We start from the raw sequence: 27,028 nt of genomic DNA, 5'->3' as shown, positions 1-27,028 counted from the left end.
TTTTATGCTAAGATGAACACAAAGCAATTGTGACATGCTGTATTTTACTAATAGGGTAACTCTGTTGGTAGTAGCTGTATCACAATATTATTTGTCATTTAATGCATCTCCCGCCACCACAGTTCTCTACTCCTCTTAAACTGCTGGCAGTGGTCCTCTATTCTAGCTCCCAGATTTCTCAGGAATGTTTTACTAATTCTTGGAACAGTCCATTAGTGATATGAAAACATTGTTCAAAATTTAATTGGGAACATTTCATGCTTGTGAAATAAATAAATTATGCCCAGCTTTGAGTGGGAAAATCTGACAAGGATAGAAATCCCAAAAAGTATTGGATATAGTAGAAGGGCACCAGTTTGGAACTTATTTTCTAGCCAGCAGTTACACACCGCTCTTTATATGACCTGTTTTATTCTTAATTTGAAAACTAATTACAGGTTAAGTACAGGGATAAAGGAGACAGAAGATTGTCCATTAGTGACTGAAGGACTTACACTTCAGTCTGTCTTAGAGTAGCTTTGAATTTCTCTGGTCATTCTAGACCTTTGGCTGAGCTCCATGTACAACAGCCTTGGATTGGTGCTTGGGACATCTGTTAATCTATATATAGGATTCACACACTTGCACATGTAAACAGGTGATCTCCTAAATATATGAAATGGCATTGGGAACTCCAAGTACTTAGTTAAGCCAAAATGTATTTAGGAGTGAACTGAAATAATCCTTTTTGCCCTCTTCCCTGCCACAAAAATAAGCTGTATTGGGAAAAAAAAAGTACTTGATGGCTGATTATAATTTGTGCTTAATACGTATGTATATACATTCATAAATCCCAGGAATTACTTAATGCTTATAAAAAGGGTCCTGAAAATTACTTTTTTTCTGTTCTCCAGTTTAGTTCTCTTGGCAGATGCTAGTTTCTTGCTGTGAAGTGACATAGGGCTTAAAAATAAAAGGTGCATATAATGGGTAGAGAAAATGGGTAGTAGATGGCAACTAATAAAGAAATAAGATATATTTAGAAAATTAGTAAGGGAGGCTGCGGTCAGGAGGGGAAATTTAAGTCATTTGATGAAGTCTCTAGCAGTCTGACTGAGAGTCATTTTTAATAAATCTGGGAACAGCAGGGAGACTTCAGAAGAGCGAAAGACCAACATTTTGCATCACTGCTGACAAAGGGTGAGTGAGTAAAGAGTGGTTCATCTGCTGTCAGTTCCAGGAATAAAACCCTATGGAAAATTTGATCAAGAATTTAGGTGGTATAAGAAGAACAGTACAATCATGCTGATCAGCTTTTCAGTTTGTGAAAACAGCTCTGCCCAAATGTGATTCTGTCATTTGGATAAGTGAAATGTGGTTGCTAGGGGTTTTGTCTAGGTGCAACAGACTTTTATAACATCTTTAACTTGGTAGCATGGGGTATTTTGGTTTTAAGAAGAATATTTGAATTTAATGAAGTAGCGCTTAATTGGATTAAGAACTGGTTGTAATCATAGAAAGCAGAAAAGTATTTCTGGTTGAGATCAGCTCGCTGCAGTCCAGAAACACATCCAAGTGGTTGTAACAGTGTGGTCAGAACAAATCTTAGTAGAGGAATAAATTGTGACATAAAAAAAATAGTTTAGATCATTTAGGCAAACTGAGACAGTTGAGCAAAGTGCACATTAATGCAGGTGACAATACAAGTGTGCACCCAGGAGCAAAAAATGCCAGCCACACCTATGTGGGGGAGTTTTATGCTGAAAATCCCCATCTGGGAGGTGAAAAGGAAATAGCAGGTGTGGTTAGAAATGTGAGGGAAGGTAGATGGTTGTAGAAAGTAAGAGGCAGAAAGGGCTAACATAACGTTACTAGATCTGTAAATAGAGGACACAAATAATAATAAGATAATCTGCTGGGGAGATGGACCTAATGCTTTAGGTCTGTGCCTTGCCTGTATACATTTATGTGTGTATTTTACACACAAGATGTGCTAATGTAGGGTATGGATATTAGTCCTTAAACAGCTTGGTAGGGGATGTAATGGTAGGCAGTGAGAGATTTAATGGGCCGCTCCTAATGGGACAGAAATCACTTAGTGGCAATGTTGGAAGGATGAAGTCCAACTCCCGCCTTCAGTGCTGGTGAATGCCTGGGGTCCTGGTCGTTCCACTACAGCTCCTGGCCATGTGGTCATCCTCTTCAACTCACTAATGCAAAATCTGGTGCCTGTTTTGCCTGGGATGTGGTCTTTGCCAGTGAGTCCAGCCATCAGTCAGGGGGACAAGAGAGGCGATGAGGGGGGTGAGAGATTTGACACTGTCTCTCTCAGCAAGGTGTTAGATCAAGTGCTCATGTAGATTTGGGTTTTGATAGCCTCAAAAGGAATCCAGCAAATGAGAGCAGGCCGGCTGTGAGCTGTGCTAGCCCTCACATTAGCACAGAAGTAGGAGTGCGATCTCATGCTGGGTGGGAGGAAGAGTCTGGAACTACCACTTCTGTTTGCAGTTTCACAGCCAAATGAAGGGCCTGTTCCTTCCCCTCTGTGTTCCCTCCTCCTCCTTCTGGCTCTTGGCTGATCCCACACAGAATTACCATGGTGCTCTGTACATCCTCCTCCCCTCTCTCACTTCCATGTACTAAAAGAAAGTAGTTTCCTGCCCAGGATGCATATATTAAGAAATCATAGTTTGTCTTAAGAAACAGAAGAGAGGTAACTTGTTTGCACGCTTTGTGCACAGAGGTTTTTCCACTAGTAGGAGGTACTCCTGTCACTGTCATGAACAGTTTCAGGGAAAGGTACATCAAGAGTCAATGGAAGTGGAAGCCAGAAAAATCCCAGAAGAAAATTAGATGTGATTTAAGTGAGGGTGATTAGGTGCTATGGAAACAACCATAGAAAGGAAGAGATGGATCTCTTTTTCTGTGCATATGAAGACCAGAACCCATATTGGAAGATGTATCTTAGTCAAATGCAAACTGCAGATAGGAGATGGAAAGAAACAGGTAAAATGTGATGATGTCTGTAAGTAGACAAAGTGGCATCTTCTGAAACTTTTTGATCTCTACTCTAGGGAGTGTACAGTACAAATTTGGATATAATGTATGAAATCAATGTGCTGGACAAAGTACTTAAGAAAGGAGACATAAGGGTTATAATGAGATTGAATAGTTAGACTGTAGAGCAGTTTTTCTCTGTAGTGGTTCCACTACATTTGTGTGGAATTTCATAATGTGGACTATAAAAAAACATAAGAGAAATTAAAATTAAAACAGGGGAGATGAGATGCATTGCCATTCATTTTACAATATTTTATGTTGAGTATACCTAGGAGTTTGGGCTTGATTGCAGATGGGATTCAGTGATACTCAGGTTGTCCTATTTTGAGACGTGTGTGACTACACATTCAGGGGAATTTGTCTTCAGTTTTGAAAAGTTGCTTTCATATGGAAGGTGGCTTTGACTATAAGAACAATCTAGAATGTTGCTTTGATTGTATAGTTTAAAGGGAAACTGCTGTTATAATCTAAATGTAAAAATTATGACTATTCTGGGGATTTGCACTAGGAAAAAACCCAGCTAATTGCATTTCACACAGGTCACGAATTCGTTCTGTTATGATAAAATAAATATGAAAAATTCTAGTGATAAGGGGATTCCTTTTGTGGCGAAAGGACACATCTAGGTGTATCCGTGGTGTTTCACTTTCATGAGATGTTTCTGAAGGTGAATTTCTGAGCTGAGGAAGGAAATCAGCCTTGTAATTTAGAGTAACGACCAACAATTTTGACATATCATTTAATCTGCACATAGTAATTAGAGTTTTCAGGAGTCATTAGCAGCTGGGGTGTCACTCTGTGTTTATTGGAGGACTGTCAGCTGGTGTTTCTCTTTGTTTGTTTTTTAATATTAATGGTTTGGAAAGCAGTTGGTGCTCTAGAAAGAACTGAGAAACAGGCCTGGCTTTGTGGATTTTTATCACCCTGCCAAGACCCTGCGCAACTTCCTCTCCCCCTGGCTGCAGCAGCCTACGGAAACCTGACTGCTGGGGGCCACTTCTGCAATTGCAGCGGGGCAGGGCAGCAGAGTGGGAGGGGGGTCTTTTCCTTCTGCTCACCACTGCCTTGGCATCCAAAGAAGAAAACAAGATGCATTTGAAAATGTCTCTTCAGTTGTTCCTTGCACTGATGGGTTTCCTTCTCTCCCTTCTCTCTGCTGTCGTGCAGTGCTGCAGTTGAAGCTCCAGCAGCGACGCACGCGGGAGGAGCTGGTGAGCCAAGGGATCATGCCGCGTAAGTACCACTTCAATTCTTTGCCCTGGTGTTTGTATGCATGTGTTTCGGTGGAGAATGGTTTCCCATATGATTCAAAAGATCAGGTTCTCTGCTTCTGCATGGAAAACATCATGTGTAAGAGCCCCACCCTGTCCCACCCAGCCTGGTCCTCCTGAAGTGTTGGTGCCACCTCCGATACTGAGGAAGAGAGCAATGCCTGCAAGTGTAACTGTGCTGCAAAATAAGGCTTGCGTTTCATCTCAGTGCACAGTCTTCTGGACAACATACTATGTTAGAAGTGCCTTATATACTTGACCCATACTGCTAATCACTCTTTTAACAGGCTTCCTGCCTCTGTAGTTTCTGTTCTTACAGTGTGTCAGCTCCCCAGACCTCTGAGGCACTTGTAACTTTGTGTGTACGTATTCCATAAACTGGCCAAAACCAGGCATTGTGTACAAGATGTTAACCAACAAGCTAGAAAACAGCTAGAATGAGCCCTATGGCCATCAGCCGTTGCCCTTCTTGCAGGGAAAGGCAAAATCTGTGCAGGCAGAGAATGTTTACTTTTCTGGGTAAACAGAGAGTATCTACCCTAAAGCCAAGCTTTCACTGTCAGATTAGCGTTGGAGAAAGTATTTTTCTCTTTCGCTCTCCTTCTTCCCCCAAAAATGCAAAAAAGGTGTCTGACAAATAGTTTTGTCATGCTTTGGTACCTCTGAACTAGACGACTTACAGGTAACAATTTGAGGCAAGACCACACAGCAAATGTTTTATTTTTGAGGTCCCCTCAAAATTTTTTTCACTCAACAGCTGTAGTAAAATGCAGTGCATCAGGTATGTATTTTCTTCTTTCAAAAGATTTTCTGCCACCCTGTTTCAGAAGCTTTACTTGATGATGGTGTAGTAATGAGAAATTTCTCTTTTCTCCTGTTTCTGGGGTGCACACTGTAATATGACTCGGTGCTGTGACTTAGACTTTGCTGAGGGCTGAAGGTTAGATTATCAGCTCTGTCTGAATGAAGAGAACCTGTCAGCAGCACTCTGTCAGCTGAAGTGGCTTGCTGGATGGCAGTAATGTTCTTTAAGAGGTTTCTGAGACCCCTGCTTAAAATTATGTTACCAAAGCAAAAAGAGAAGATTGTCCTGTCTGGATATATCATACCTGTTGTCTCTTTTTTTAACCTGAGGAGCTTGTATACGAGCTTCTACAGAATACACTTACTTGCTTTTGGATGAAAGACTAGTGTTCCAGTGACTATGCCTTTTTACTAATGCTTCTCAGAAGAAAATGTTCCTGACTTCTTTGTGGTGTCCTGCTTTAAGTGGATATGTATGCAAATACTGTATTAACTTATGTTCAGTACTGGCTTTCTTCAAAGTGTGCCTGGCCAAACTTGTGATTCCTGAGAGGGGTCTGTTTTACAGGCCTTTTGAAAATGAGGCCCTTGCAAGTAATTCAAATAAGGCATCCAGAATAATTAGTGAGTCTTAAATTTATTTAAAACATAGCCTACATTACTAGTCTTTGCAGATTTGTGCCCTTCATTGCATCATTTATATCCCTTACATGTGAATTTTGTGGCGGACTAAAGGAAAACATTTAGTAAGATATCATTATGAAAATACTGGCAACACATTAAAAGGTCCTTTCTGCAATGGAGAAAACCCACTTTAACACATCTGTTCTAAACGTGATTTTAAATTAGTTCCTCCCAAGTAATGGTATCATATACCCATAGCTGCCAACTGGAAATAACCACACATAGGGAAATGTTTAAAATGTAATTTGCCTGGGCCGTTTTTGAAGAGAAGATCAGATGTGAGATAAACTGTGATACTTAAAGCAAAAATTCTGTTTTTAACCTGAGAAGTACAGAGGATGACTAGGCACCATGTTCCTCCAGAAGGCATCTCAGCACCATGACAGCTTTACTTCTAGCTTCAGGAGATTCAGAATAGACTTTTTTTACTGCTGGGAATATGCAAGTATCCTGTATTCTTTCTTCTCTCTGGACTCTTCTCTGTGAAAACATTGAGGTACTTAATCTTGTTCTGCTGTCACCTGCTACTGAGCATGCTGTGCTGAACTTGTGTTCCTCTTGAGTTTGTTAGCCAGGAACCAAGCCCCACACAGTCCTTCATGATGATTCAACACAAGTATATAAGTTGGAATCCAGAGGATGGTTTGGTGCTGAACTAAAAGAGCTCTTGCCATGTCAGATGCTGGTTGGTTTCTTTTCTTTCCTTTATTTTCTATCTGGAGAGTCTTAATACTCTTGAGAGAATTGTGATGGTTGCAGTTCTATCTGCATTACAGCTTGTGTCAGGAATGTGTTTTTGAAGTGAAGCTCCTGATGGCACCTGCCTACTGTGCCTTGCTTTGCACCATAAAATGAAGTTTGAGAGCTGGATTAAATTGGAATGAAAGTAAAGTGGAAAATATTCTGCCTAGAGCTAATATGCATTCAGCACATGGGACCAGACTATGGCTTGTCTGGCACCACACCTCCAATTCACCTTCACATCCAGAGTGTGGAATGTCACTTCCTCAGCATCGACTTTGTTTCTGTTTTGGTCTTACTGTGCTTTCCTACATGTTCCTTTAGATTAGCCTGTGATACAGATCAGTTCCTGTATATCTGAAGGCAAACAGCCATGGAAAAATCCCTCAGCCAAGTGTGGGAAAAGTGAAAGGTTTTGTTTTACATTACAGGCTATGTAGTGTGCAAACTCCCGTTGGTACCTTTGGCTCTCCTGACTGAATCCAAACCCCATGTAAGATTTATTCTGCAAATTGGTGCCCTAAAAGAGAAATTTAATTGCAGGCTTCCATCAACACAAGGTTTTTGGACACTGTAAATATGAGGAGTGGGAGATGACACATTTGTGTCACCTTAAAGTGAGAGTCATGCTACTCCTGCTGTGCTTGTTCATAACAGAGCTGGGAATTGATTACTTTGTCCCATGTGGAATTTTGTTTATATGGTAGAGCAGAAAGGCAAATGTTTCAACATTTTTTTACCAAGTACACTTAATCTCACTTAACCTTCCCAACCCACCAGCCACCTACAGTGGGGCTTTTCTCCGCTAAAAGATTAGTGTATTGTAGTAAGAAATAAAGCATTTATAGGCAGTGAAAGAGGATTCAAAGTAATTGTGTTTTATGCTTCATTAATTCTTCTTGCTTTCTGATACCACTTTGCGTAACTTTTTACTAGTAGCAGGATTCATTAGTTCAAGATTAAAATTCTCAATTGCCCTTAGAAAAACGGTGGGAAGCAAGTCTTCACCTGCAGCTGACATACATGTGGTCAGAGCTAGAATGACTGTATCTTGAAAAAAGGAGAGCTGAGTTTTTATATTTATTCAGGTTTTGGCCTATTTTCTAACAGTGCAAATAGACAAGCCTTTTTGCTATTTGCATTTTTTTGTAGCTATGCAGAGATGATTTTCATCTTCTTGTCCTCATAACATACAAGTTAAACAAAAATCTGCTGTCTGTGCTCAGCTCTTTGAACTCTGTTGTGCTGTAGAAGAACAGTCTGATGCTGTCATTTTTTAGCGTAGAATTTAAAGGTTACGGCTATTGTAAGGTTTTTGGAGGGAATATTAAACACCCCATTTTTCATTCTTGAAGAGAGTGTTTAAAACGGTAGTTAATGCACATCTGAGTAGAAAGTTATGTGGAAAGTATCTTCAACTAAAATACCAAAAATTTTTAGGGGAAAGACATTTGGCAAATTTAGCAATACTCTGTTATGCAAAATATGTGGCTCTTTTTCTTTTTTGCAAGATTTAAAGCTTCGCATGCCATTTGTTTTATCCATCAGGATTGTGATCTTTGGCTTCTGGCTGCAAACACTAAATACAGGCAAGAATGCAAGGTTGTCTTATGGTACAATGCTGCAGGAAAGCTGTTTTGACCATCACATCTATCCAAGCTGGCGAAGCAGAAGTAGATAATTTCTGGGAATGTGCCTTGTGTTTCTCTGTAGTAGTGCTGTGTGAGTCTCTGAAAAATGACACAGGCGTCCTTTGCAAAGGGCACTGCCTGCACTGGAAGCCAGAAGAAGGCTGCTGTACAGGCTGAGAATTTCCAGGAGCTTCTTTGTCACTTCAGTGTATCTGATGTTTGCCAGCTTTTGTGCCCACATCCAACTCCTCTGTATGTTTGTGTTCTGGGCCGCAGAACACATGACTGTGGAGCTCCAAAGAGGATGGAATTTGTGCATGGAGATTCTAATGGGACTGCTTTAACAGGTGCTGAGGTGTTTCCATGCTCTAGGTCTGTGCTACCAACACTGATGCAGTTTTTGCTGGAATGTGGAGCCTGCTGGATGCTTGAGCTTTTTTCAGAATACAAGAGTGTATTTTATCCTCAGACTCCATGAGGGGAACGTGCCATGGTTCAATTCCAACATGTCACATGATTAGAAATCACTGTAATACAGCAGGCAGTCTAATGATTATCATCTCATTAGACCTTTCATGATGTCACTTGCTGCATTTTTTTATTAGCCATAAGGCTAGGGGACAAAATGTAGTATTTGTTATAAAACTAAAATGCTTTTTTGGGAGTCTGAGAGACATTGCTTAAAATGAATTCTAAAGGAAACACTATTTACTGGAGACAGCTGGTGATTTAAGAGTACAGAACACAGGTTATGCTTTAGCATATCAGTATTGATCATCATCTAGACAAAGCTTGTAGCAGCTGGTCTTCAGCATCCAGCACAGCTACCATCACAAAAACCCAAGGATCTTTGAGATACTGAGTTTGGGAAGCAAAGTGCTTTCCACATGTGAGTTTCTAAGGTTAAGTAATGTCTCTAGACTTCAACATCTCTACCCCAGGATTTGGCCATACATCCACACTTGTGTTTGTGTAGGGTAGCTAAAACTGCTGTTTCTGCTTTAGCCTTTAACTGATAGTCTAACCACTTCTCAGTTTAGAAAAAAAAAAGTTTTTTAAATACTTGAAAATTATGCACTCGTAGCTTTATTGCTGCATGGTTCTGTATTTAATATTTATGTTCATATTTTCTTATTTATTCTTATTTCTTATTATGTATCTCATCCATTTAGTGTATGTGTGCTAATTTAAGGAGACCTGTCAGTTGTGGATATAATCAACCTTCGCTTCTCATTACATACAATAGCTACAGTAGAACATATTAAATGTCAGAAACAAAACAAAAGAAAAAATAAGTTTTATAAATTAACTGTTAATTGTGAAGTAGGAGCATCTTTCTGTGCTTGTCAGAGAAAGGAGAGGCAGCAAGCTGTCAGAACGTGACAGTTACCTATAGGTGCAGTATTTTTCATGGCATGAGCTGTTCTGCCATCATGATGGCGGCTTCAGGGGCAAATTCTTCATGCCTCAGATATATTTTGTCTTCTACATAAGGGCCAGGATAGATGAACTGCTATGCCTGGGTGGAGTTCTACTGACTTGGAACTGTTGCAGTGTGGCTACACAGCTGACATTTCAAGGTTGTGGTGTGTTCTCTTAGAGCTGCAGCTAAACCTATTGCTTTAACACCCTGAAATACCTCTTCCTGCTACATAACATATCCCCGTCATTCTCTCACCACTTTACATATCAGGTCTGTAGTGACATTCCTGTAGTTTTATGGAATCTATTTGTCATAACAAAGCAAAAATACAAATTTTCACTTCCCTGCCATCTTACATCTGCTGTTCAGCACATTGGCAAGTGCTTCTCTTTCATGCTTTTAAGTTTGAACTGTAATTTTGTTCAGGACAAGGAGTTAAAAACATGTATGTGGACTGTAAATATTGTTACTCCATACAGAAGCTGCAGCTAGACTTTCAATATATTCAGTGTCATGCTCTGAGAGTAAGACTGGAACACTAAACAAGTACTGTAAAATAAAAAGTAAAAAAAAAAAGTAAATGACACTTGCAGCTGTCCTCTACATTTTTTTTCTGTTTCTGGTGTGTTGCACAGAAATCTGTAACTGGTTTTATTTTAATTTGATTGTATACCTATAACTTGCCTCCCAGGAATTATTTGCTGGTTATTTGACTTTGATCATTTTCCTTGAATCAGAATTTCAAAGCCTTCAGGCTATGTGTGTAGAGGGCTGTCTGTGCATTTAAGCTGAGAGTCTCATTGTCAGAGGACTAATAACTGCATCTGCTTTGTTTGTATTTTTAGATGTCTGTCTGAGTGTGTTTTCCATGTGTTTATATGATCTGTGACTAATAAGACATGACTGGAGTAATAAAGCTCATTGTGTTAGGATGGAAATGTGCTGTTTGCCCTTTCTGAAGCTGTAGAAGGATGACCATGCTCAGGTGTTTGATAGGCTGCATTTGGTCCTTGATCCCTGCCATGAAAGAAGGTTTAACTCTACCAGTTGCAAGAGTTATCGCAACTGTTATTGTTCCAGTTCAGGGAAGTAAAGTCTGATAGGCAATAAAGTTTTTTCCCTTCATGTTCCCACAGTTGTCTTAGATTCATTCTTACTTGTTGTCTGGGAATGGTCTGTCCTTTTGCGACCCCATACCTTTCCCACCCTGGACAGTCTTGAAAGTTATCAGAGGAGTTCGCAAAGGTCAGTTATCCATGCACGAAACAGGTGTGAAGTCTGCTCCATGAATGCATGGATCAAAGGGTTCCTGGTAGAAGTTCCTTTTCTTCCTTTTCCTCTTCAGTTAGAGGTGTTTTTTTAATTTTTCATTTCAGGATTTAGGTGATGTCTTTTGAATGCCAAGAATTAATGGCGATGGATGGAGCAGATTATACATTATTTGTATTTGCTGTAAATGTTTTTTGACACAAAGCTGTAGCCATAGTCATCCACAGATCTGATAACTGTTACCATGGGTGACAATTTCCATTTTGCTTATAAAGAGGATGAGCTTTCTGAGAAATTGCACATATGTTAGATTTTAAATTAACTCAATGTTGGGCCTTGGAAAAATCTTAGTCCTTTCTGCCAATAATTTCATGTTTACCGTGACAAACCTATACTTCAGGCTTTTCACACAGTTAATGAAAATCTTAAACTTCAGCTGCATCATCAGTGGGATACTGCTGTACTAAAGTTACTGACAGTCTTTGCTGAAAGTGGGCTTTGGAGAGGTGCCTGGTGCAGGTGTTGGAAGCGGCACAGCTGGTGAGTGTCTCCAGGGTGAGCTGAGCTGGGGCAGGGTACCACAGTTCCCCCTGCCTGTGTGCTTCAGCAGCCAGGGCAAGCCCAATGCAGGGAGCTGGAAAGTGGCTCTTTTTGGGAAAAACAGCTGCACGAGCTGGTACGCTGTGCAGGTTCAGAATGTTGACCCAGGAGAAGGGCTGGCTGCCTGGGGCAGGGTGTCAGGAAGGCAGGACCGGAGCTCTGGCTTCCACAGCAGCCTGGGGCTCACCAAAAATTGCAAGCAGGGGCTTCATCTGGCTGCCGTTTTGTGTGTGTGTCTCTGGTGGCTGGAATAGCTGGGCAGTGGGGAGGACTTAGTGGAGCTGCAGCACTGAATCAGTAACGCTGTGCTTTGGCAGTGCTGGCAACAGCAGCAACATGGGAAGGAACCTTTCTCCAGCCTTTCTTCTCTTTGGGACTAGGAACACTCATAATCCTTCAATCACAATAACATTCTCGTTGAAGGGTGTCACTGAAGGGCAAAGCTGCATTTGTTTGAGTGCCAGAGATGTGTTTCTTACCTTCATAAACATATTTACATTGACTTTTTTAGGTCAGTCTTCATTTTCAATTTTCTGAGTTTATGTATTTTGGGATTTGAATAATGACAATTTACCAGCTGTGGCTTCTTTTCCTGTCCTTAACTTGATACTTATATTTTAGTCTTAATCCAAGGTCATTTACCAGTGTTGGGGTATGGTATCAAGAATTCTCAACTATGATCAGGTCTGTGTACTGGATGAGAAATCCCCAGAGCTGCAAATGAAGAAAAGGATGTTGACAGAGATCTCTCTTCTCTCAGCTGTGTATTCTCCAGCCCCTTTTCATATTTCTGCACCACACAGCAGCTCTTTGACACTGCCCCACTGGCAAGATGACAGCCCCTTCTGTGCACGTGACCCCAATTTTTAATACTTTTTTCTTCCATGCAGCGAGAAATGCTTTTTGAAAGTGGGGTGAAGATGAAGGGAGGAAGAAAGTGCTAACTGCCTTGCTCTGTGGTTCAAGTTCTGTGTCTCTTAGCAAATCCAACGGGTGGGAGCCCCACCCTCAACCAACAGAGGAAGTCATCGAGCCTATTTGCAGCACTTTATCTCATCTTTTTACGAAAGCATAGTAAACAAGAGAGAGAAACCAGAATTTGGTTGAGAGCAGGGGTGAATAGCTGCAGCAGAAGGCCTTCTGCCATTCTGAATTAAATGTGTGTAAGGTTGGGGCTGGACATGACACAAGCTTCTCTTTGTCATAGCAAAGGAAGGAAGGGTTTTTCTTTCCCTTAGGAATGGGTCTATCTGAAGAGCAAAGTATTTGACTCAGTATTCTGAATTTAGCTGTAGCCCTTCTGCAAACATTGTGTGTTGTCTTACCAACTGATTTGCTGTTCAAATATCACCTTCTTGTTTATGATGAGCTAGATACTATGGCCAAGGAAAGCTCATGTGCTTCCTCTCTGTCAGTCTGCAAGTCTGATAGCCTCGAGTAGTGATTTACAGAAGGCTTTGCAGCCTCTGCTTCCCACAAGACACTTGAGCTATAAGGATCTGTGCAGATCCTTTTGCCTTTCTTCCCTGTGTTTGGTTTCGTGCAAGCCTCAGTGTCTTGCATGTCAGCTGCATAAGCAAATGCAGGGTATATGGGTATTTTGACCTCTTTTTCTCAGCAGTTGGATCAGTCCCCTTCCCCTGCTGTGTTTCATTCTTAGAGTGTCTCAATCTGGTTCTGATTCCACTTATTTCTCACGCTAGGTAACAGGAACTCTGAGGTCTGCATATGAATCTTTGAAAGCTTTGCATGGCTAAAATCTGCTTTTGTATACTGCGGGATAAACCCCAAACAGAAATGGTTGGGCCATTTTGCTCAGCTGTTTGTCTCTGCTGTTACACTGACGATTTGGGTTTGATTCCTGAGCCTTGATTCAATTTTATATAGCAGCACAAGTTTGATGCTTTGCAGCAGTGTCTCAAGGCCAGGCTGGATGGGATTTTGTGCAATCTGGTCCAGTGGAAGGTGTCCCTGCAACCATGGCAGGGGAGTTGGAACTACACTATCTTTAAGGTTTCTTCCAAACTGAACCATTCTGTGGTTCTGTGATTCATTCACACTTTGCCATCTGCAAAATATGGCTTGTATTGAGAAAACACTGGAGTTTTGCACCGTTTCATACGAATTAATACATTGCTTTGAAGTGAAGATTAGCAACTTTCATCTGTGGGTTTTGTATGGGAAGGAGTGGGTCAGTGTAGATGGTCTTGTGTGCTGCTGCTTGGTTTTGGGGAGTCAGATGGAAGAACACAATTGCAATGTATAGCTGCAACATTTTTGAAGCAGGGTGGAGGCACGGAACAGTTGCATCATTGATGTGCAGGGAGGTTTCTCATGGTAGCTGAGGGTGTGGCCACAAAGATGCTAATGCTTCAGGAATTCTGGAGATGAAACATCAAAATGCTCCACAACAGGCAACAGAGAGACTAAAGAAATAGGATGCATGTGGTAGGAATTTCATGAGATCCTTGCTAGCCCATCTGTGGCAGGAAAATCAAGTCCTGCTGTCAGTCATCTAAAGGTGAGGGCTAAAACTCATCCTCCTAACAGCAGATGTTACAAACTGCCACAGTTGTCCAAGTGGATCAAAAGTGTGAACAGCTCAGTGGAGGTCACCTGCTGGACTGTGCTGTCCCAAGCCCCATTGGTGATGCTACTGTCCCATCTGTCACTGAGCCTTTTTTAGGATTTGTTGGCCCATTTGTAACTCCAGGCTGTTTTCCTGTGGTGCATGGGGCAATTTGAAGATGTGGGGCCATGGTTCAGCAGGATGGAGCTCCTGTTGCAGTGCTGGCCTTAAAGTCAGCCTCTCATTTCTGACTTTGGCAGGGCAGTTGTGCTCAGCTTTGCTGACACTATTATTTGTGGAGCCATGCTGTAAACCAGCATACCAATCCAGGTTAAAATAACTCTTTCAAAACAACTGTGATCGGAGTCCACAGACGGTTTTGTCAGCATAACCGAGAGCTGACATGCTTTGTCCCAGACCTAGGTACAGGAACGAGGGCAGAAAGTGGAACTGCAGGTTACTGAGGCTGGAAATGCCATGTACATATCATGTAGAAATAAATCAAAAGGCAGGCAGGAGGTAACCTAACTGAAATTGAGTATTGCAGAAGTTACTTCTGCAGTGTCAACTATTTATTTTCTGCATACAGTGGAAAACGAAAACCCAACAGCTCATAATGCTGTTGTAGTTTGGCAAGTTTGGTGGTTTTTTTTTTCCCCTCTGGCAGCACTCTATTCTCGTCAGGGCTCTCATAAAAGTAGCTGGATAGTTAGATCAAGGATTCAAATTAAGTTTGGAGGGGGGCAAGTGCTATGGAGAGGTGCAGGAGATACTTTATGGCAATAGTTCCATAGTAGAGCTCCCCCTGCAGTATAAGTACAATTGCTTGAAGCATCAAGGGCAAGGCACGTGGGACATGGAAAAGTGGGGGAAAAGAGATCATTACTGAAGCTGGATCTACCAGAAGACTAAATATTTGTTGAAATGCTTCCCCGGGAATTCAGGGTGTTAAACTTTTTTGCACTTCTTGGGTTTAATGAGGCACTTGAAACAGCCTTGCCTGATGTTTTTGGAAGCAAGCTGGGACTACCTGAAGCTGCCTATTCAACTTGTGAGGGAACTGGATTGGAATGAAGTCTGGGTGTCAGACTGGGAGGTTGAGTTGAGCAGGGTTGTTGGGTGGGATGGGAAGGGAGAAAATCAGTGTTTGACGTGATTGAGTATTTTCAGTGATTTGAAAAGGAACAGTCTGCATGTTTATTAAGCTCCAGGTTAGTAGGCTGGGGGCAGGGCAGGACAGGACTGGGACTCAGAATGTTTGGAGAAACCAGCAAACATGGAATAAAATGAAAGAAAAAGGGAGAATGTCTACATTTTGTAATGCCTAGTCAGTGGCTTGAATTGAGGATGAAGAGTGGTTGGCTTGGTACCAGCTCTGCAGAAGAGGATTGGAGACCTTCAGTGGTTTGTGAGACAAGCACAAGTGAACATTGTTTGTTTTATGTACACAAACAAGGCAAACTGGCTGGGACATGTGACTGAGAAGTGTTATTGAATAATCATTTGACTCTATAACAGTCAATAAAGCCTAGGCTGGAATATGTACCCAGTTCTGGACACTAGGCTTCAAAAAAAAATGCAGCTTAAATGGAAGGAGTCCAAAAGAGACTAAACAAGCAAAGGTCTGGATAATGTTATCTGCAAGGAAAGGTTGAAGCAACTGCCTTTGGTCATTTTATATATCAGAAGACTGTAGGAGAACCAAAGTTTTCCAAAGGGATAGATGCAAGAAGGAAGAAAATAAATTGTTCTCTGTAATGTTTGCAGGTAAGGTGGGGAACAAAGAGTATAAATTGTACGAAGGGAAATAGAAGTTAGACATTCAGAAAGATTTTTAAATAGTAAAAACATTGGTGTACTGGGATAATTTTTCTGCAATAATATTACATTTTTTTAATGAGAGGTCTCCAAGAACAGGTTAGACAAACTACTGTAAGGAATAGTTTAGTGTATTTTATGCAGGCTGAGCAGTCAGAAAGCATCAGGTGATAGGAGTTTCCTCATCCCTAGCCCTCTTTGGTTATAGCTGATGCTTCTGGTCCTAAGGGCTGTGGACAGAGTGGGAATGCTGCCTGCCCCACACCCCCCTGGTTCGCACAGGTTCTGCTCCACCAGCTCCGCCACTCATTCACACACAGTGCCAGAACGAGCCACCACAGCTGATACAACTGAGAACAGTAGAGCTTTATCACTATGGGTAATTTTGAGTGGAATGGATAAAGCAGCGCTCTGGTGAGCGAGCCAGATGGGTTCTGAGGCACAGAAACAGTTTTGCAGGGATCAGTGCTAAGTGGCTGGGAAAGGCAGTGGTAGGAGCTGGAAAAGGGGCTTATCTGCACTGCGAGTCTCCTTTAGAGCTCACCCAGATTATTGTAATATCACCTTATTGCTTCAGAGTTCTTCATAGGATTATATTTTTCCTTTTTTTTATTTGCTGCAGTAAAGTTAACAGGGTTTCTCCACAGCTCTGGGCTAAACAGTCATTTCAAAGCCAAAAAAATGTGCAAGGATTAGTTAATTTCAAATGGAATATGATTTTACAATAGCCACCCTATTCTGACATATCAACCTCATCCTAGATTGCTGAGGGAAGCACTGAAGGATTTGTGCCCTCTTGACATTTTCAGAGGTTGAATATGAAGTCCTCTGTCATGTTGCCAGCCCAGACAGCTACATCCCAGTGCACGTTTCCAGAGACTAGTTCTGAGAGACTGAAATTGTTCTTTACAAGATTATTCCTGTAGCAGTTCTGCATTGCTTATTATTAAATGCATATGTGTTTGGTTTTTTTTTTTTTTCCTTCTTAGCTACTCTTTTCTTGCCTTGTTCTTCTGTATGCAATAGTTTTTTCCTGGACTACCTGTGACACCAGCTGAACTCCTGCAGTTGACTTTTCTGACCATTAGCTGTGGTCAGGGAAATGTCACTTAAAGTTCATCTGCTGCCTCATACTGACAGCAGAGGTAGGCAGGAAGGGGAGAGTAAAGAATTACTGCTGTGTCTGCACATTCTGGTAGAGAGCTTTTGAAGACTCACGATGAATCCTGCTTTGCTTGTCTCCAGGGTAGATGTTTATGCAGATTTAAATGTTGCTTGCTATCTTTGCCCAAGTGGACCTGAGTTTTTATTTCGCTTTCCTGTGAGATGCTCACAATGAAAGGAAAGCACGTTCAGGTTCAAGCATGTGTGTATTCACAAGCAGCTCACTCAACTTGAGAATAGTATTGGTTGTTCCTTGCTCTTCATTGAAGTGCCATGGTCAGACTGCCCAGGACACCTCATTGCAGGCATCAGCTGAGGCCTCATTACTGCCTTGGCTAGATGGGGAAGTTTTTTGCATTATTTTTGTAGTTATTGCAATACAATATCCCAACCATATCTCTTTGGTTAATCTCAAAGTGTGTTTCACACCTTGTGTAACTTTCTCTGGTGATTTCTCTCTGTAACCAGATTTATGCAACTAATATGAGCAGGAACTATTTGCCCCATTATTGCAGAAGTCTGTATACTCACTGTGGTTTTCAGTCATTGTTAATTTATTGTACAAGTTATTCTTCATTCACTTCTGTAGTCCAGATCCTATCTATGATGCCTGGCATGTTTGGAATTCCTGTCATGGAATTCTACTTCTTACCCCATTGATGTGAACCTAGAGATGATGCCTTTCCCTGGTCTTAAAAATTGAGAGCCAGACACGGTTAAGGGATAAGGGGTTTTACCTCCTATTTTAATAAGGATCCTTATGGTGCACCACTTGGCCAAGGTGGCATGTGCTGCAATGCACCCCCACGATAGGTCACCTATACAATTTATAGACCTTACAAATTAGCATATCTAACAAGGATGCCCCAATGTAAGGGAGGCCTGGATGAATGGTGTGATATTCCCTCATCTGTGGAATTCCCCCCTGGATATGCCAAATCTCTAGTTTACAGGCTGTGTTCTAGAGGGGCCTTGGTTTCCCAAGATAGCGTAGCATTTTCCGACCTCCTACTACGAGGCCTTTAGGATGTTTGGTCTCCTGGCCTAACAGAATACCAGGACTATGGTAAGTTATCAGACTTGAGGAATTACAAATATGCATGCTAAGAATACTGAGGATACATAAAAGTTATATAAAAGGTATATAAAAGAAAAGGCAAAAAATCATCTTGGCATTAGTGGGCCTCTACCTTTCACAGAAGGTGTCTTAACACTTTCTGTGGCTACTCCATTTCATTCTGTAGGAAAGGGCAGGGAAGGCTCCACATGCATTAGAAATAGTTTCTTACATTGCATTTATGCAGGGGCTTTTATTTCTTAAGTCTTTTGAGACTTTATTATGAACTTATATTTGAGAAATACTTAGTCACTGGTCTTAAGTGAAAAATAATATGAGCAGACTATTTTTCACAGGACCTAGATGCAACTCTTTGGAGTTATTAACTCTATAGCTTAGTTTTCTGTCTTCAAAATACTTGCAACTTATCTTTAAAGCTGAAGTTTTTTAACTTTTCTGTTTAGCTGGATGGTAAGTCAGTTTAAGTTACGAGTATTTCAGAAATATAAAAAAAATTATTATGCTCCTTTCAGGTGCTTCTTAATACAAACCACAGTGTGGTCATTTTTTAAGAAAAAAAGCTACTTGCAGCTTCAGGGAAACTGTGAGGAGCTACTGACACCATTACTCTCCCTCTCTGGTTTTACTGTGGGACGTGAGCTTTGTGTGCTCCAGAGGAGCCAGGCAGAGTGAGAGATTCCTCCAGGGTTAGTGTGGTCCTGGACAGCAGAGGATCAGTTTCTTAAAACCTGATCCATTTTGGCTCTGAGGGTCCGAGGGGGCGAGAAGGCCTGTTCTGTGGAGAGCTGAAGTTAATTCCTCAAGCTGTGGTTTTCTGTCAATAGACAGATGTACTTTTCTCTCCAAGTGTCCCTGTTCTCACGGTACTGTCTCTTACAGGGAGCAGTGTGTGTGTCCTGTGGACCTGCAGGATTTTCAACCAGTCCTTGCACATGTACAAAACACAGGTGCAGATTCAGGAAAGACTTGTAGCTTCCTTTGACATTAAAAGATAGTAAAGGGGATTTGCAGTTCATTAGCATTGTCCCTCATCATTCCAACCATTTGCCCTCTTCAATGTTTCAGAGCCATTCCTGTAAGGGTCCCGGATATCTTACTATCTCTTAAAGCCTGTAAAAGGCTTTCTTGGGAGGCTGGTTTTGAATCATATTCTTGGACCCAACTTTGGGAACAGTGACTAGTTTGACTTGAAGTGTACCTCTATTAGACTCTTCAGTGGCCCACAAAAATTTCAGATCAGTTCCTGTGTCCCTGTGCTGTCAGATGGAGTATGGTAATTCCCACTGCTTTGTACCAGCTGGAGATCAGCCTCACTGTGTTGGAAGATGCAGGAGGCAGTTGCTGTGGTGTTGTTAACTTGGTTGGCCTGAAGGGTTGTGCAGTGAGAGAACTTCCATCATTATAATTCATTTCTCTAAATGCTTTTCCTCTCCACAGCTCTGAAAAGTCCAGCTGCATTTCATGAACAAAGAAAGAGTTTGGAGCGGGCCAGGGTAAGATGCAATATAATCTTTAGTGTTTTGGGAAAGTTTTGGAAAAGTCAGGAATAATATGTCTTGTGTTTTGGGCATCCTGTAGCTGTTAATGAGATGCAGAAGGAAATTGTTCATATTCTGGATGTAATACAGCTTTCTGTATTTCTGTATTTCTGTATTCAGAAATGCATTGGATTGGGTATTCTATAGCTTGAATGTGGTGCTGGTTAACCCTCAGTGAACTAATTGTGCCTAAAGCCCATTGAATACGGTGCCTGGATTTTCCCTAGAGTCATCTTTTGGGAAGTGACTGATACTCTTCTTCCCCACTGTCCACACACTTGGCATTTTTATTTTTATGGTGTTTGTTTTGCCCTTAAATGCTGTTAAATTATCATGTGGAGCTCAGTTCCACCTTTGAGGAAAGTTTCTCTGTTACCTGCACGTGCAATTTTTACTTAGGAGACTAGAAAAATGGAAAATTGAATAGAGAGGATCCCCCCAAAATCTTGTGACACTGAAATCACAGACTTCTGGCTCTACAGAAAGAGGAAGCCAGGCATCATACTTCATGTGCCACCTTTTCTAACTGGGGAGTTTCTTGATAATTTCTGTTCCTCAGAAGGCCTCTGGGGATATTTTTTTCTGATTAGCCTACAGTGGAATGTAACTTGTTATGACTAAGTTTTGTTTGAAAAGTGAAAGCAACATAAGTAAAAAAATAACAGCTGTGATTAAGACCTGAAAGGGAGGCCCTTTAAACTGTGGAGAGATTGCAGTGGGGAACTTTGCATTAAGACCAGTGACCAAAGGGCTTTTGCTTATTTCTCTTTTTTTCCTAAAACTGTATTAAGTTAATATTTTTATGTGGGCAATTGAACAATTATGGTGCAGTTTTCTGACTGACTTTAATACATATTTTCTCCAAAGGCCCGTCCTGATGTCCAGTATTTACTGGTCTATTACCTGCTGCTTCCAGATTCCCATTCCTCAGCAGTGTAAACAGTAACATGTTCAGCCTGTCAGGGTCATCTCTGTACATTGCTCCACAGCACTTTCTCCAAAGGCAGAGCTAAAAGCACCTCTGGAACTGAAATAAACCTTGTCACAGCATTTAGATTCAGCCCCCTGAGGGACTGCATGGGGTTTTTAGCTTAACAAATAACATATTCAATTTAATCAAATTAAAGATCCCCAAATCATAAGTCAGCCCTGAATGCCAGCAGTACATGAAAATATTTTCTGTGAACAATGGAACCAGTGCATTTACCTTTAACATAAAAAGAAATCTCATGGATGCTACCCTGATACAAGTTAGTGGTGGTGCATACAATGGGAAAAGAAGACTTCAGCTCCTGAGGAAGTCCTTCCCAGTTTTTGTTCCGTGGGGTAGCATAGCACAAGTGACTGAGGTATTTACAATAGAAGGTCATCTTTAGAGTAAGCTCATTCTGGGTGTTCTGGATCCCTTCTCCATTTTGTGCTTATTTAGATCTCAGTAACAGCTAAAGATGGTTGTTTCCTTTCATTGTGCTGTTGAAGATTACCTGACTCCTGTGTCTGATTGGCTGAAAGTGGTTCTTGCTTGTCTATTTTTGCTACAGACAGAGGACTATCTGAAACGCAAAATCCGGTCCCGGCCAGAGAGATCAGAGCTGGTTAGGATGCACATTCTGGAAGGTATGGCACGTGCTGAACATGAAAACATCAACAATAAACTTTATTGTAACTACCTTTTTCACAGCTTTCTGTTTTGCCTCTGACTTCCAAAGCTTCCTTCCGGTTGGGAGCGGGCAGAAGATCATGCCTGTTTCATGATTCCTTGGGAGGAATTCAGCTCTGCTTGCTCGGAGATTATTCTCAGAAAAATCCATTGTGTGAATTCAAATTGTGCAGTTTTGTGTAGCTGAGCAACAAGTAAATAGAATGACCATGGATTGCTCTTCTGCTAAGGAAAGATGGTGTAAAATGTCCAAGAGGGAGTGAGGCAGATTTGATCTGAGTAGTAATGAACCTCAGCTTCAGAGAGGGAGTGCTGTGCTGCTGCTGAGCACAAAGTTTGGGGCACATCTCAGGGGGAAAAGATGAATGAGAATTGGGTGACAGTTTGAGAACAGTGAATTTGTCACAGGGGCTACTGTAGTTATCTCTATAACCTAAATACACATAATGTGTCATATCTTTGTAGTGTATAGTTATCTGTTGTTATCTATCAGCTGTTTTTCTGTACAGTTACCTTTCTGAATAGAATTAAAATACTGCTGAAGGGCATGGGTTGACCATTGTTGGATTGATGCCATTTTATTTACTTTCCCCCAAACAGAGACCTCAGCTGAACCCTCCTTGCAGGCTAAGCAGCTGAAGCTGAAGAGAGCCAGACTGGCAGATGACCTCAATGAGAAGATAGCGCAGAGGCCAGGGCCCATGGAGCTGGTGGAGAAGAACATCTTGCCTGTGGAATCAAGCCTGAAGGAAGCTATTATTGGTAAGGTCAGAGGAGGATCTTTGTGGAGGGCATTTCCCACATGTGGCTGGGATTACCTATCAACCTGCATGTCTGAGAGAGTGCATGGCTGGTCTCATTTTCCTGGCCCAGGATCACAGGCTTTCAGCCCAAGGATTCGGAAAAGCAGATCTCCCTCTGGCCCAGATAGTGCTATGGAGTCATTAAATTATAGGGATGTAGACATTCCAGAATAGTATGAAAGCAGTTGTATACCCTAAAGACTTTAAAGACTGTTGAAGACTGTATTCCCTAGATTGTCTCCTTAAAATCCGTCTCTCAGTATAATGTCAACAGTGTTGGCCAGGGAGAACCCACTGACTTAGATCAGGAGAGGAGACAGAACATAAACAGGTGTGATGAAACAAAAGATGTCTGTGAACTCAAAAACTTCAGAGGATTCAACCCCTTTAAAAATAAACCAGAACAGATGTAATTCATGCCAGTGCCATTCCAAGGGCTGAAAGGAATGCTGAGGAATTGCCTTCCCACTGCCTCAGCAGTGCTCTTTCCTGTCTCCCCAGACTGAGCAGTCTGTATGTCTGTGGTTATTCATCCTCTCAAACATGCACAGCTACTGTAAAGACAAATGGGACACAACTGTGAGCAAGATGGAATACTTTCCATAAAAAAGCAAAAGGACAGTGTTGTGAGAGAGCCTGGCTTCACTGGTGAACAGGAGGTAGTTGAGGAGGGGTGAACTTGTGAACTGATGTATAAGAGATGTGGCTTCCTTCTGACTGAGAAGTGCATCTCTGGATTCCTCTTGATTTTTTGTGAGGTGCAAATTAATGTGAGAAAATGTAGTCTGGAAAAGCTTTGGTATATTACAAGTACACACTCATGTGAATTTATCTACTGTGCATGTAGATGGACAGAAATGCTAATAGCAGCCAGGGCCACCACTTAATCCATAGCCCTTCTTGTTTGTAAGACTAGAGGACAATTTGGGATTCTGTCTTTCAAAACAGAAGAATCCAAGAGAGAGTCTACCTTCCACCATACAGGATGAACACCAAAGAAGCCATATACTCAACCTTATACTCTCTAATCTTCTTCTTTGGTGCCAGATAATGAAATAAACCATGCCACAGAGCTGGATTTGGACAGATCTGAGTATCTCTTACACTCACTGATCTTGCCTGCCTAGGAAGCAAGGGAAATGGTTTACCCCAGTCCACATCATTTTATTGTACTGACAGATAGTGAGTATAAACACTTAAACCTGATCCAGCTGGGACTCTGTTCTCTCATTTTTAGCTGGTGCTTTAAGCACAACTCTCTCCATGCCATCATTGTCTTTGTGAAATATCTAGTGTCAAGTGAAGTCATTTCTTACTCCACTTTACAGACCACGGTTGATGTTTGTGTTTTTAGTCGGACAGGTGAACTATCCAAAGGTTGCAGACAATTCCTCCTTTGATGAGGACAGCAGTGATGCCCTCTCCCCAGAACAGCCAGCCAGCCATGAGTCCCAAGGCTCTGTCCCATCGCCGATGGACTCCCGGATTTGTGAGCCTCTCCCTAGCAACACTGGTACATCACTAGCTCAGGTGAGAATGTGGAGGCCTCCTGCAGTGCCCTGGAGCTTCATGCTGATTTGTGGCAGAGGAGTCTAGAAAGTGAGACTAAGGCTTGCCTAAGAGGTATAGTCTGTGAGATTTCACAAAGAGTCTTAGCTCCATGTGGTGTCAGTGATGTCCTCCTCTGGTTATTCACAAACCCTCATGGTGATGCCTTGTGGGGAAGTGGGCAGCCATTGCTTGGTGGTACAACCTGTGTGCAAATGAGCCCAGCAGGAAATGCTGGGAGATACAGGCGTTGGATTTTGATTCCCTTTTTGTCCTAAGAAGTTATGCTGCTTCTCAGGGACAACTGAAGCAGTGGGTTAAAGGAGTCTGATTAAAGATTTGAAGCCCGTGCTCCATCCTTCTAAGTGGGCACTTCCTGCACTCTGTTAAATTATTTCCCTGCTCCTGTGTGTATTCATTATGCCTTTTTCTGTCCCTGCAGGGTTCATCCCAGTTGCAGATTAGCACAGACTCCAGTGAAACTCCTTTCCTACCTGAGCAGCCACCTCCACCACTGCCACCTCCACCTCTTCTGCCCGCTAGTCTTACCAATGGAGTGGCTCTTACTGCTGCCAAGCCCCCACCAACACTCATTAAGGTACTACTTTGGCTGACGTCTTCATTGTTGTAGTCTGAAGGAGGATAAGGTTACTTTTAAGCAGGTTTGGAGTTGGAAGTATTAGATTAACAGATGCAAAGGAAGGAAACATTTCTCACTAGTGTCTTCCTCTGACACTAATTGTAACATATTTAATGGGGTTTTCTGTTCAATGTTATATTCACCTTCTATAAAACGGATGCTGAATGCAAAATGTTTTGAAACAATCAGTGTTATCTATAATTAGAGTCAGTGAGTCTGCACTGGATGAGCAAATGATCTGGTGTGCTGGGAAGGGTGGCCTGCATTATGGTGCAGCATAAGCTGGTGCCAGTGAGGTGTCTAATGTCTCAGAGAGGCATGGAAAGACCCTGAGGTGAACAAACTAGAGAATTTCAAAATTAAAATCCCAGTGTGTGTTCTGGCTTACATGGGGTGTTACATTATATCAGTGTTTTCATTCTTACTTGCTTCCTCCTTTTCTTCTAAATAGCAAAGCCAGCCCAAGTCTGCTAGTGAGAAGTCTCAGCGCAGTAAAAAAGCCAAGGAGTTGAAGCCGAAAGTCAAGAAGCTTAAATATCATCAGTATATTCCCCCGGACCAAAAGCAGGACAAGGGAGCTCCTCCCATGGATTCATCCTATGCCAAAATACTGCAGCAACAGCAGCTCTTTCTCCAGCTTCAGATCCTCAACCAGCAGCAGCAGCACTACAACTATCAGACCATCCTGCCAGCCCCACCTAAGTACGAGTCCCCAGTGGCAGCTCTCTTAGCAAGCACTTACCAGCACTCTTACCAGAGATGTGTTCTGGGTGTGAGGGGTGGCCACTAGGTGTGACACACTCAGTTTTGTAGGTTCCAGAAGGCCTCAAAAAGAACCAGTGCGAGATGAGACAGACAAAAGCAGCTGAAGTGAGTTGGTTGGCACAGCAAGGGGCGTGGATACAGTTGAGAGCATAGGTGTGCTTCAGAGTCTAGGGCAGCACTAGTGATCCAGATGTTTCTGAATGTGTATGTTTATGGACACTAAGGGCCTCTGGTGTCTTTCCACTGTGGTTTTGATGTCTGTGTTCTTTCTTTTCCTGCAGGCCTCCAGGAGAGCAGCAGAGTGGTGCCAGTGCCCCTGCTGTACGAAATCTCTCTGCCACAGTCAGCAGCACATCTTCAGTATCTTCTGGTTCCAGTGGTCTGATGAGACAAAACAGTAACGCTGCAGTGGGCAAGCCTGGCCCTCTCCCTGCCAACCTGGATGAGATGAAGGTAAATGTCCTGTGAAGCTGCACAGACCCTTTCTGCCATTGTCAGCAGGCAGTACTGGATGATGTTGCTGTGTCAGAGCAGGGCTGAAGTGGACTGACAGGAGTGAGTTAGTGATAGGAGCTGGGATTGCTACCCCACAGTCTGTACCTGAGATGCAACTTCGTTGGCCTGAAGGAAGATCAGTTTAGACCTTTGTCTCATAGCTCTGGCAACTGTTCATAGTTGTTCAGTTAAAAGTTCTCTTAACGTTGCCCTCTTTTTTCCCCCATATCAGGTAGCAGAGCTGAAGCAAGAACTGAAGTTGAGGGCCTTGCCTGTCTCGGGCACAAAGACGGATCTCATTGAGCGTCTCCGAGCTTACCAAGAGCAGAATGGTGCAGCTGGCCAAACAACCCCCACTCCCAAGCCCAGCACATCAGCCGTCCTCCCTAAAGCTGCTGAAGTGGTGGTGGCCTTCCCAACTGCCAGGCTGAGCACAGGGCCAGCCCTGGTCACCACTGGCATTGCACCAGCAGAAGTAGTTGTGGCCACAGTTACTGGTGGAGGCATGATGAAATTTGAGAGCACAGGCTCAACTCCTCCTGTTTCTCCAACTCCTTCTGAGCGCTCGCAGATGAGTACAGGGGATGAAAACTCGGGCACTGGAGATACCTTTGGAGAGATGGTGACTTCACCTCTGACCCAGCTCACCTTGCAGACATCTCCAGTGCAGTTCCTGGTGAAGGAAGAAAGCTCCAAGTTTGCCTCCTGCAGCGTAAATGCGGCACCCAGGTCAGAGCGGTGTAATGCTGGCAACAGCAGGGATGCAGAAGTTAGGGACAAAGACCAGATGCTGCAGGAGAAGGATAAGCAGATAGAGGAGCTCACTCGCATGCTGAAACAGAAGCAGCAGCTGGTGGAAATGCTTAGGCTACAGCTGGAGCAGGAGAAGCGATCTCAGCAGTCACAGCCAGCTCCAACAGCCACAGAAGAAGGAACAGCTGTCGCCTCCAAACCAGGAGCATGTGGCATCCAGGTCAAGAGTGAAGATGGTTTCCTGAGTTGCCAGTCTGCGAAGCAATCCAGTGGCCAAACAGACCAATGCAGCCCTGCACCAACTGCTAGCCAAATGGACACTTCGAATCCAAGCCCAGTGCCAAAGAAAGCCGTGACAGTGAAGCAGGAGGTGCCAGCCACGGAAGCAGAGCCGCCGTGCCAGTCCCACAGCCCGTGGCTTTTCCTCGGCCAGCAAGGGAGCGCCCTCATCAAGGGCACCCCTCCCCCCACCCTCATCACTGACTCCACAGGGACCCACATCGTCCTCACCGTGACCAAGCAGAGCGCCGAGAGGCAGGGCCTCTCTCCCCACTGGATGGCAGGGAGCAGCTGCCCACCCTCGCAGGTAGGCAAGGGTGTGAACCCATCACTGCTGTGGGCAGTTGGGTTCCTCTCTCCTTGTCCCACTCCAGTTACCATAGGATGAATTAACTGGGTGGAAATTGGCTGCAGTAAATCCTGAAAGGGCTGAGTCGCTCACTACAGTGGTTGGTA

General features: G+C 42.7%; 1 protein-coding gene across 4 annotated transcripts in view; it reads left to right on the top strand.

Annotated features, from left to right (window-relative positions):
• Nucleotides 1–27,028, top strand: part of LOC131591426 (myocardin-related transcription factor A-like) — a 69,692-nt gene that overhangs the window by 34,828 nt on the left and 7,836 nt on the right. For all 4 annotated transcript variants that reach the window (XR_009280363.1, XR_009280364.1, XR_009280362.1 and 1 more), the window contains exons 2-10: nucleotides 4,207–4,272; nucleotides 19,529–19,584; nucleotides 21,171–21,246; nucleotides 21,890–22,051; nucleotides 23,447–23,622; nucleotides 24,083–24,238; nucleotides 24,732–24,982; nucleotides 25,327–25,498; nucleotides 25,773–26,879. Coding sequence is in view for 1 of the 4 variants with exons in the window: in XM_058862123.1 (XP_058718106.1) it covers nucleotides 4,207–4,272; nucleotides 19,529–19,584; nucleotides 21,171–21,246; nucleotides 21,890–22,051; nucleotides 23,447–23,622; nucleotides 24,083–24,238; nucleotides 24,732–24,982; nucleotides 25,327–25,498; nucleotides 25,773–26,879 (2,222 nt within the window). In the remaining 3 variants the exon portion in view is untranslated. The remainder of the gene's footprint in view (nucleotides 1–4,206; nucleotides 4,273–19,528; nucleotides 19,585–21,170; nucleotides 21,247–21,889; nucleotides 22,052–23,446; nucleotides 23,623–24,082; nucleotides 24,239–24,731; nucleotides 24,983–25,326; nucleotides 25,499–25,772; nucleotides 26,880–27,028) is intronic.

This window comes from Poecile atricapillus, chromosome W (assembly GCF_030490865.1).
Source record: "Poecile atricapillus isolate bPoeAtr1 chromosome W, bPoeAtr1.hap1, whole genome shotgun sequence".
Taxonomy (NCBI): Eukaryota; Metazoa; Chordata; class Aves; order Passeriformes; family Paridae; genus Poecile; species Poecile atricapillus.
This window is presented reverse-complemented; position numbering and strand designations above follow the sequence as displayed.